At 37.9% G+C, this 12,185-nt stretch overlaps 1 protein-coding gene across 3 annotated transcripts in view; it reads right to left on the bottom strand.

The window, feature by feature from the left end:
- Positions 1-4,701: 4,701 nt before the first annotated feature.
- Positions 4,702-12,185, bottom strand: part of SMC6 (structural maintenance of chromosomes 6) — a 44,199-nt gene continuing 36,715 nt past the window's right edge. Inside the window, exons 23-28 of one of the 3 annotated variants that reach the window (XM_064707754.1) lie at positions 11,742-11,867; positions 10,975-11,080; positions 9,040-9,192; positions 7,258-7,355; positions 5,869-5,996; positions 4,702-4,855 (exon numbers count right to left, since the gene is read on the bottom strand). In XM_064707754.1, coding sequence (XP_064563824.1) covers positions 5,888-5,996; positions 7,258-7,355; positions 9,040-9,192; positions 10,975-11,080; positions 11,742-11,867 — 592 coding nt within the window. In that variant the 3' untranslated portion in view covers positions 4,702-4,855; positions 5,869-5,887. Of the gene's footprint in view, positions 4,856-5,551; positions 5,997-7,257; positions 7,356-9,039; positions 9,193-10,974; positions 11,081-11,741; positions 11,868-12,185 lie in introns of those variants that run through there. The other 2 variants (XM_064707755.1, XR_010439520.1) reach the window with 2 other exon arrangements.

Genomic DNA, 12,185 nt, shown 5'->3' on the forward strand with positions numbered 1-12,185 from the left:
TCTCTTTAATTATCTGTCACTGCACACTGGGAAATATGTATTTCATTATTGAAGCATGAAGAAAACTACTTTACACTCACTCACTAGAAGAGTCATATTATACAAAACCAAAAGTTGTAGTTCTTGTATTTAAGGCTGGAGCAGCTGTTGATGCTTTAAGATGCTACTGCTAAGATTTACCAGCGCAGCTACTAAACCTGTGCTGATTTTTAAGCGGTGTAAGTGAAATACAGTTTATTTGCTCACCCTAAACCTTGTTTTTAATGTTTTTTCCCTCCTGAAGTAAGAGACTTCCCTCTTACCATCTGATACTAAACTACTCTGTGTTTAATATAAACAGACATGATGTTAAAAATCACTACTGATAAATTAACCATGAAGTATGATGATAAAGGAGTGATAGTGAGACGAACCAACTTCCTCTTCCAATTCTGTGTGCACAAATCAAGTTTCTCTCTATCCTGTGACAAACTCTGCACAGCCTTGGGAAAGAATGAACTACCAGACTGCAGAAACTGCAAATGAAAAAACTCCATATGCCCCATTTCCCTGATGCTTTAAACAGTTGGTTGCTTGCTGGATTAAAAGAAAAAAAAAGCAATCTGAACACCTTATAATTGCATGTTTGATATTTCTTCCTTACCTTATGAAGAAACAGGACCTTACTTTTAATAGCTAAAAATTCAACAATAAAACATGGCACAAACCAAATAATTCTCTGTATTTTCAAATTTAAAAAGCAAAGCTTATCTTAAAGGGAAAAGGAAACAAGCAACAAAAAGCAGTGTTACACAACTTGCTAAGAGTTGTTGTGGGGGGATCACAGAATTGATGGCTGCCACAACCACAGCCATACTGTCATTTTTGGGTTGCTTTGTATTCCAAACAGCAAAAGCACAAATGCCAACTACAATTTTTACACTAGAATTTTGCTACAGACTACACATATAATAGTCTTAGCAAATTAGGGAGAAGTACACTTCATGTGTTTGGCCGTAACTTAAAATACACATTCTAGAAACTACACGTTTCTGAGAATTATATGCTCATATTGAATACTTCTCAGATTTTATTCCTCTAGTTTACATAGATGAGAAGCAATTTCTCATTCTGTTTCCCTGCACATTGAATTTATGTAGCTAGACAGGCTCCATTTACTTTAGTGCAGCATTAAGATGCACTGCCATTTAAAATGGCCAACAACTCATAAACACAGTCAAACTCAAAAATGTAACATCAGCACTGCAATCTTTTCTCTAGGTAGCCACTATAGTAAACTATGTATTTAAAAAACCAAAAATATGATAGGTTGGAGACCTTAGTAGGATCACTGCAAAAATAAGTGCATCCATGCAAGGGCTTCAGTAATTGTTTATTCAGAATTCATTCTCTACCATGAAAATATGCTTATAATAATTATACAGTCAAGAACACATCTTCATCAAGCACAGGGGTAGAGTAGAATAAATACAAAGTACTGATTTGAAAGAAAGACCAGAATTGTTACCAGCTCCTCCAACATTTCAAGTAAGTCTGTAAAAGCTTGGGAGAAAGCTGAAGTGTTAGCTCCGTAGGAATGCATTAATTTTCCTTAATCTCTTTTCTCCACACAACTCATTATAGAAGACTAATGAAGATAAATGCTTTACTCTTTCCAGCCTCTGCACTTTTGCCTTTTTTTTTTTTTTTTTTTTGGATACTGAAGAGAATCAGGAGGAAATAATGCAATGCCATTTATCTCATACTGTAAAAAGGTCTGAAACCTACCCCAATTGAATCATAAAATCAAGTCAAGCTCCACATGTGGCTCATGATCATGTCCTAGAATCAAAGAATTGCTTGGGTTGAAAGGGACCTTAAAGATTATTCAGTTCCAACTCCCTGCAGGCACATCTTGCACTAAAACAGGTTGCCTAGGGCCCCATCCAGCCTGATCTTGAGCACTTCTAGAGATGGGGTGTCCACAACTACTTGGAATAACCTATTCCAATGCCTTATCACCCTCACAATAATTTATTCTTAATATCTAATCTAAATCTACTATCTTTCAGTTTAAAGCCACTCTCCCTTGTCCTGCACAACAGGCCCTTGTAAAAAGTCCTTCTCCAGTTCTCTTATAGCCCCTTTAAGCACTGGAAGGTGCCACGACGTCTTTCTGGAGCCGTCTCTGGACTCAATAGATGAAAATCTCATTTGTCTCCATAGCAGAGGTTCTCCAGCCCTCTGAGCATCTTTGTGGCCTCCTCTGATCCTGCTCTAACAGGTCCATGCTCTTCCAGTGCCGAGGACCCCAGACCTGGGGGCAGTACTCCAGGATGTCACAACAGCAGAGTAGTAGAATCACTTCCCTCAACCTGCTGGTTCCAGACAAGTTTTGCCAAGGATGCACTTCACATAGTCCAAAAGGTGTAAGTACCTTGAATTATGGAATTATAGAATTATTCAGATGGGCAAGGACCTTCATAGATCTCTTTCCCAGCTCCCTGTTTGAAGGAGATACAGGAGTCTATTCAATAGACTCCAAAAACTTCCAAGGACAGAGATTTCACAGCCTGCTTGTGTAACATGCTCAAATGCCTCTTACCTTCATCAGGAACAATCCCTCCTGGTTTGCTCAGCCAGAACCTCCCCACTTCAATCCATGGCTGCTGTCTCTTGCAGCATGCACATTAACAAAGCCTGGTCCTGTTTGTCAGTAACCTCCTCACAGTGCCGGGAGTCTGCCCATTACCCTGGGCTGTCTGAAGTCTGCCAGGAGAGGCAAACAGCCTCAGGGCCTGGTGAAAAGAGCACAAAAAGCTCCCTTCAGCCCCAGCTGTATCTGTGTAACAGTGGAAGCTTCCCCAGTTATGGATGACTCTGTGTAGAGCTTGCTCCCCTGCAGCTGGTGGATCACTGAAGCTGTGCCAGAGGCCTCTGGACAGCAGGGTGTGCTGAGGGCAGAGGTGGCTGTGCAGGTCACAGGGGTGCCTGATGCCTCTCTGAGAGGCTGGGGCTGACAAAAAGTTATTTTGGAGAGGGTGTGCTGTGCTTGAGGAGCTGTTGCCAGGTGGAGGGGCTTCAGGAGGAAGTGAACAGGCTATGTGGTGTTTCAGTGAGCAAGCAGCAGGTAAGTTATTTACAGAGATGCCACAGTATCAAGACTCCCAGGAGCCTCAAACCTCCATTGTAGTGGAGAAGCAGGTGGACTCAACCCTGCAGGGTAATTAGTCAAGGGTGTTTTATTCAAGGGTCTGCTCAAGATGAAGGCTGGAAGCAGGTCACTCCACATACTGGGAGGAGGTTCCTCCTCCTCCTGAAAACAAGTAGGACTGGAACGTTCTACAACAGGTATGAGGCTCTGGAACAAGGCCAGACAATGAGGTAGGCGAAGGTTCTACTGGGACAGAGGGGCCTCCTGAAGCAACACCTCCTGTACCCTGCATCAAGACCTCCTCTGATAACACCAAAAGAAGGGCAGCAGTAATAGGAAACTCCCTCTGAGGGAGGTGAGGGAGGGCCTGACATGCATACCAGACCCAACTTATGGTGAATTCTGCTGGCTTCCAGGGGCATGGATAAGAGAAATTACTGGAAAACTCTCCAGTCTAGTAAGGCCCTCTGGTCACTATCCACTATTGGTCATTCAAGCCAGCAGTGACAAAAAAAAAAGAGAATTCTAAGGACAATCAAAAGAGACTTAAGGGCTTGAATTGAAGGCTGAAGGATCAGAAGCACACGTAGTTTCCATAATCCTTTTGGTAACAAGGAATAAGACTGACAGCAATAGGCAGATCCACCAGGTCAACACACGGCTCCAAGGCTGGTGTAAGCAAAAAAATTTGGTTTTTTACCATGGGACGATCTATTGAACACCTGCTCTACTGACACCTGATGAGATGTACCTATCTCAGGGAGGGGAAAAGCTCTAGCACAGGAACCAGCAGGGCTCATTGACAGAAATTTAAACCAGCTTGGAAGGAGGACAGACAAAACCAGGCTTGCCAGTGGGGAGTAATGGAATGGAGTGGTTTCTCAGTAAGAACTTGAGAAAACTACTGGGATCCCTCCACCTCCTTCAGGTTTGTTGGCTAGAAAGCACCACAGCTGAAATGTTTCTATGCTAATGCACACAGCATGAGGAACAAGACCATCTCAAGCCTTTGGCCCAATCCCAGACATCTGGTATCACTGGCATCTGTGAAACTGTGGGCTTAGTCCTGTGACTGGAGTGCCCTGTTGCATGGTTACAGGCTCTTCCAGGAGGGACGGGCAGGGCAGCAGTGGCCAGGGTGGCACTGTAAGTCAGGGATGGAGCCTACAGTTGGAAATGGCACAGCTGAAAGCCTCTAAGTAAGAATCAAGGGACATACAAATAATGCAGTGTCATCTTGGAAGTCTCCTATAGACCTCTGGGCCAGGATGATGACACTGAGGAATGCTCTCTGAGGAACTAAGGGACACTTCCAGCTCAACTGCCCTTCCCCTTATGCAGGACTTCAAGTTGCCAGAAGTCAGCTGGTGGGTGCCTTACAAATCAGCATTTTTTATGGATCCATGATTCTCTAAGGTGGATTTCCTACCTAGCTTCCATATTTTAAAGAAACCTACAAGTTTAATACTGTACTGACTGAAAACAAATTACGCTACCAAGTCAAGTCAAAACTTACACTGTAATAAGGTTTTATTGAGGAACTGCTGTTCAGTAAAAAGTGCAGAAACTGTTGAATGTTGTTCTCTGAGTAGTCTCAATGGCTCCTGTAACCATGTAACATCAAAAACCACAAAAAATCCCCAAAAACAACAACAAAAAAGAAATGCAGCTGAACTCTAAAAACTGGGGGTTTTTTGAAGAGTTGCCAAAAATTTCAAGTTCCTGGAGAAAAAAAAAGAACAGGACAAGAAAAACAGGTTAATTTGAATGAGTTTGAAAAATCTGCTTCTTCTTTCTCCCTCTTATTCCCAGTAAATGCTTGCAATATCTAAACAAATCAAGTTTAAGTACTCTGGTCCCAGGGAAATGTGGAAGGGGAGTGAGAGAGGGCACGCAGACCCAACAAAACACAGCTCTACAATGCTGTAGAAAAGTCAAAGTATTACTTCCCAAAATTCTTATTCTACTTCATTCCTATATATTGGAAAGACTGTGTCTCTGTAGTTTATTATAATAAAATTAATATTTAGAGACTTATTCTGTACCTGGAAACTCAAGAGTGTGTAAGAACCAGTTCACTGGAATTAAGAATCTAGTTTATAAAGACACAGCTTGCTGGGGTTTAGAAGCTCATGTCCAAAGACACTCAAACCCATTAAGAAAGGAATGAGAGAACTATTTTCCCACCAAGATAATATACTACATATAAAATTTTCCCTTTTCTCTTTATGAAAGTGTAAGTTCTAATAGTTGCTCATATTCAGCTACTGTGGGTGGTTTCACTGGAAAATAAATGAAACACCTTTTACTGCATATATTACTGCACATTTAAGAAATAAAGCACAGCTAGGAAGAAAACAGTATTTGTAACTTAATGCTGATTTTAAGTGTGTAGCGACACTAAAACATTACCACAAGTAATAGTTCAAACACTTTATTAAAATATTATTTATAGTTATACAAAATATATTTCAATATTTTCAGAAGAAAAATCAGAACAACAGATAAAAAATTCTACAACTGGTAGCCAAAAATATCAACAGAACATTCAAAATTTTCTCCTTATCCAAACTGTGCTTATTCTTCTTCTGTGTACACACAGTAATCCTTTAAAAAATAATTAATAACAATACAGAAATATCTTCCTGAGAGTATCTAACAATTTAACATCTTTTTCAGAATCAGGAAACAATACTTTTACATATATTATGACACATTTGTCCCCAATATAATACCATATTCATACAGAGATACTTATTGATCTTCATCTCTGTCATTCCTATTTTGGAAAGTCAGTGCTCTTTGGTCTCTTGGAGGGTCTGGCATACGGAGGATGTGAATATGGGGACTCGTAGGCAGAGAACTAAAAATAAAGGATGCATCATTTAAACAGTGTTTCTTCTCCAAGAATTTCAGTACTTCCATTTGATTCTTTAAAATACGTATTTTCCTTTAAATAACTCCACCTTTTTTCTTTGTCAGTTTTAAAAAACAGTAACATAAGGTGAAGCTTAGGCTTCACTGAACTGATCCTGGGCCTGAGTTGAATAAAACCTTCAGGTAAAGACAAGCACTCATTTCAATCATGTGATTTCTAACAATTAAGACTGCCTTAATTAGAGAAAAGGTTCTTTTACCAAAACCTTCAAATGAACAAATTATGGAATACAAGTAAGGATTTGCCTTACAGATACTGAAGTAACACACACTATACACACATGTAATCAATCCCAACATACCAAGAATTAACTAATTTACCAAACATAAATTCACACAGGCTTTTCCACTGATTGTCCTAAATGGATTTTTCTTGAAGTTGCCCCCATATTTTTCTTAAATTTAACGTCTGCTGAACATGAAACATGGAACAATGTAAGAAATTCAAAGTGAACCTGAATTACTAATTTTTTTAACGGTAACTATACAAAAAAATCCTGCGTTGCTTACTAGTTTTAGAAAATCTCCACAAAAGCATTTCCACTGAAATAACAACAGATACCACTACTCTGCTTTTTATATACTTTAGTGAGGGAAGACAATTAGGAATAAATCAACTTCTTTTTGAAGACTGCTTTAATTACCCTCCCAGGCTTCACTAATTACACTGGGTTAATAGAGAGGAGCTGGCTGCACCAGGTTAGAGACACGACTGTCCCCTTAAACTGGGAATGGCTCTACCTTTATACAGAGGTTTTGAAAGAATTCTGAACCACTAGATGACAAATTTAAAAGATGGTGTAAGCTATGACTCTCTAGAGATCAGCAACATTAAAACCCAGAAAATGAAATCAACTCAAATGACAAACCCCTTTAAAGTAGTATAGCACTAACTGAAAAATTCCTTCTTTTGCTATTTTTGGGACAGGAGAGGGACATACAAAGCTAGGCTAAGAAGAGCCTGTTTGACAAAATAAAACATTTCTAAAAGTTGTTATTTCAGATAAACTGTTCCAGTCCCAATGAATTACCATTATGTTAAAAAAAACCCTTTAAATTCACAGAACTGCTTCAATTTTTATGTTCTATTGTGACAAACAACAAAATTTCTTTCTCCTCACATTCAATTTTTTCAGCTTACACTCCCTGCAATTCTTCTGTCCTGAGATAAACCACAAGAGTATTACCTCATGCTCAGGGGGGTGAACAAAATGAACTGTCGATAGGGCTGAAAATCAGCCCTCTCCAGAATCATGTCGATGGCAATTCTTCTGTTAACCATATCCTAAAGACAAAAGATTTGTCAGGTAGTGGTACTGACAGTAAAAAATACATTAGAAAGCATGATTCTAGAAAACCTACCAGAATTAACTGCTATACAGTCAAGGCTAGCTAAAGAAAATATCTAACTAAGACTAATAAAAGCTAAGAAAACCTGGAGAAACATTAGGGTAAAAATCCATAAGCCTGGAAAATTCTTAGACTGTACTTTTTAGCATACATGGGCAATGAAAAGCTTCTATTAGAAACATCACACATTCATCTAATTACAGTGTTTTTCTATCGTCTTTGATGTACATACATACTTTGATGTACTTCTTACTTTATTGGTATGCTGAGATGAACTGTACTTTAGCTGAATAATATTTCCTGTAAAATCCTGCCTGAAAAATCAGCTGAAAGGATTTAAGGGTTCCATGAAACCTATGATATTATGGAGCTTGTTTTTATTAGGACTATTATTGTTAATATCACTATTACTATTTTGAATGGAACCTTATGCATTAGGCTTACTGAAAAGGATGCACAATAGGAAGCTGTTACTAGGAGGGACCAACCACGCTCTACTGCTGTGCCCTGCTGCTCAAGAAAGCAGAGATCTCCCACGAAAACACACCATGGAGTCCTCATGTGGTGGGCCCTCTGTGACTACACCAAAACCACAGAACGTGTGGACAGTAGGGCTGCATTACTGGCATTGGGGTGCAAAGACAAATTGTTGGAATAATTTATGGAATAGATGACATGCAAGCCCTTTGCAAGGCCTACAGTTCTGAGAATCCATCCTTTTCTGAAAAGATGGGCAAACTTCTCCACAACTAACTTTTACAAGAGGATCTAAGATTTGAAAGTTGTCTGAAAAATGATGTTTCACTATCTTAGACGCATACCGTCCTTTTTAAAATTCTTTAATAGAAACTCTATTATCTTTGTTCCCTCTAAGTGATTCCTAGTAAATAAATGACTGATGAGGAAGGGACACAGACAAAATTAAATAAGGCAGTATCAAATCTTTGTCTCACAGAAGTAAATATTTTCTCAAACTCATACCACCTTGCATATTTAATAAATAGGAAATAAATCTTAAAAAAAAGGAAGTAAATTTCAAAATGGATTAGTGGCCTGTCCACAGAAGTTGTGCACAAAAATAAGATTTATCAGTTTTATCAACATTAGTATTTATTGTTCATTATTCTGCATTCCAACATCTTGGAAAAATTCTCCTAGCTGAAGTATGAGTTTCTATAAAATGAGTAGCAACAGTGAACCCAATTGCTAAATTTGCTCTGAAAAAACCCACACTGACCTCAAAATTGGCAGAAATCAAAGCACATGTCAAGCCCAGAATGTCCCAGCAACCTGCAGAGTCAACCTCTGACAAACACAGTACCAGCTGATTTATTATTTTTGTGCTGAACAATGGTTTGAGCACGTAAATTAACAGAAAGGCTCATATTTCTGGATATCAACTTCAGAAACACAACAAGCTTCAAAACTCACCAAACAAAGGATACAAGATCACTAACAGATTTTGTTTTGGGGGATTTTGATTTTGGTATGGGAGCTTTTTATAATTTGCAGTCAACCATAGTGGTTTTAAATTTAATCAAATACAAGTAACAACCCAACTATTTTACTAATTTACACAAATCAGAATGGAAGATATAGTTTAAGTTTAAACTATATACCATGTAGACATCAAATTCATCCATGCATCTGAAAGGAGATTCAGAAATGTTCCACAGAGAAAGAATAAAACAAACTGTGGAGAAGGAACGTTCACCTCCTGATAAGGATCTCAGATCACTACGGGCAGCTCTTTCTTCCTCTCGAGGCTGAACCTTGAAATAAAAATATTGGAACAGTTTTTAAATCTGAGATGATGACATACTAACACAATCATAATTTTAACAGCAAACACATTATACACGAACAGAGATCACTTGAAAACACTTTTCTGCATTTCACTGCAACTGCCATTCTAGAATGGAATGGCCCCTAACCATTCAGTAACAAATTTCTAAGATCACTAAAATTTCTTCAATCACAGTCATAAACACTGAACAGATTAAATGACTTGCCAGAGTTTGTTATTCAAATCTCTATTTCTAATAGCTGTTACACGGTGTTTAATAAATGTCAACAAATAAATGTTTACATAAGAGTAAAATCCCATGGTTACCAGGAACAATAAAAGAGCAGGTAATTGATTTACAGAAGAATTTTAAATGAGGAAGGGATTCTTTACATGGAATACATGAAACATTGTGAACAGCCATTTGGTTACATTGATTATGATGACATCTTGTGGTGCTCCTTCTGTAAGATGAAACTTGGGCATTTTCTTGCCCTGCAAACTGCATTGCCTTTAACAAGTTAAGCCGGCAAATAAGGATTCTTTTGAAGTGGAATCTTTTTTTGCAGGGAATTGTTTTCTTTTTGCAACTTATATTCCTTGACTAAATACAGATCTCTTTGGTGAGATATGTGAGACATCAGCTAGTGAAAAAATATATTCTGATAAAGCCAAGTAAAGACTTCACATTTTATGGCCTGAGTTTAGTTCTTCAGATACATGTGCTTCACCTGTCTAATTAGGACTGTGACATATATTTATGTTGTCACGGCACATTTTTCCCCTTAATCCCTAAAACTGAAGTCTGCCACAGAAACAAAAGTAAATAAATCCATGATAAAACTTTTTGGGATGTATGTTAAAATACACACAGAAAAAAACCCACCAAAGTTTACCTGCATTAAGTTGTTTAAATAACAACCAGAGCCATTAAGGACCACATAAATACTGCTGAACTTCCTATCAATGATCCAGGAATGAGTTATTTTGAAAGACTGGATGACCAATTCACATTTATTACTTGTCATCTAGCAACCATTTAAAATAGCAATGTTTTCTGTCCTTGCTTGTTTTCAGTAACATCCTACTGTTACCAAATGGGACTAAAGAAACTTATTCGACACCTATTTGTTGTGATTAAGCAGACACTTCTTCATTGAGGCTTTTGGAAACTCCTCCAACGTGTGTCCCGCTCCACAGACAAAATCCAGCCATTTTTGCATACTTTTTCTGCTGAATCATTGTTACATAAGTTCTTTTACATATTACGCATACATAATATGCCCACTCTTAAGTTTAACCTTTGCAATGACTGGTTTTGTTAGTTATATAACTTCGTCAGCATTCTTGTCCTAAAACAATCATTGGTCATCTCTACTGAGGCCTACTGATTGGAATATTCAAACCAAGATGGGTAGGGTAGGGGGTTTCCAAGCAGCATAACTGGTATGCATGACAATCTCCATAGTTTCCTAACCAGAACATTAAAGTCCAGCAATTTCTTGCTGAATATTTCAAGCACAAAACTCCTAACATTTCTACACCTTATACTTCACAATTTTCTACTTGTAATCATAACTACCTCTTTTATATGATTAAATTGATTACTTGATCAGAATATGTATAACATTACAACTTAGTGTATCACCTTTTGCAAAGGGAAAAACAATTTATGCTATCATTTGCAATGCATTTCTAGTATCTGAGACTAAAATAGATAATAATTCATTATATATTATAGTAACTGAAGAAATATAAAATAACTTACTGTTATGGAAAGTGTCTCATTCTTGTGATCAAACTTTATATGTCCAGAGCAACCTCGAACACGTAATAAATGCTCAAAGTGGAGTCTGCATCGCATAGAAAGGGTCCTTAAATCAAGCAAACAAACATTAGGGGAGCAAGTTTTTAAATACATGAAAAGTGATTTTCATGCACAACAGATTTTCATCAACAGTTCCACATCATTAAATATTAAGCCCTCCTCCAATAACAGTATTCCCCCAAAAATCAACTGCACTGTCAAGCGGGCAACATTAGACATACTGGAGAGAATCCTTTTGAAGAAAGGAAACAACAAAAACCTTCATGGATAGGCATAAGATATTAAGGGACTGAAGCAAAAAAGAAGGGATGTACACAGATTAATGGAGAAAAAGCTGTCGAATTATAGAATCTGAATCAAGAGCTTCAAAATTTTCAGCACAGAGGAGAATCATTTGGCCTAAAATGAAATTACAGGAGCTCAGCACTACTGATTATAATCAATAAAAATGACTGACAGCCCAGACTATTACAAGTCCTAAGATGTTGTTAACATTTTACTGATCACAACCAGCATTCAAACAGAACTGCCTTGGATGAAGTCATCACAGCTGAGGTCTTTGGGATGAAACAAAACACAGGCTCCACTACCTCACTGCTTTTCCAGCTGTCAGTCCAGGCTGCCTCTAAACTCTCAGGCATAATAAGCTTGAAAGTGGTAGCAATCACAGGTTAAAAAGATTGTTGTGAACACTGTCTCAAACTCACTTTAAGAACTGCCGATACATTTTGAGCCTCTCTACCATCACTGCATCCAGCAACCCAATAAATCTCCGTAAGTTCTTTACTGTATTGCTTGCATCTTCGTACCTTTCCTTTGCATGCTGAAACTGCCTGTCAGAAGCAAGGTTTGGAGCATTAAAACTGAGCAATTGTTTTAAATGCTGAAAATAATTTTGATAACAAAAATATTCAAATGAAAACTGTCTTGTGAGAATTTATGTGAAAGTTAAATGCATGTGATAAGTAAGACAATATTCACAATGAAATGTGGACAAAAATTAAATCTTAATTCCATTTTTAATTCTTCTGAAAATAAATTCTTTTACCGGGGAGAATGAATGACTGGTTTCTCCACGGTCAAGAATATCTGAGGGGAGCGCTTCCTTGAAATACACTCAAGGAGCTTCCCAGCGTGTGCATTAGTTAATC

Source organism: Zonotrichia leucophrys, chromosome 3 (assembly GCF_028769735.1).
Source record: "Zonotrichia leucophrys gambelii isolate GWCS_2022_RI chromosome 3, RI_Zleu_2.0, whole genome shotgun sequence".
In the NCBI taxonomy this organism is placed as follows: domain Eukaryota; kingdom Metazoa; phylum Chordata; class Aves; order Passeriformes; family Passerellidae; genus Zonotrichia; species Zonotrichia leucophrys.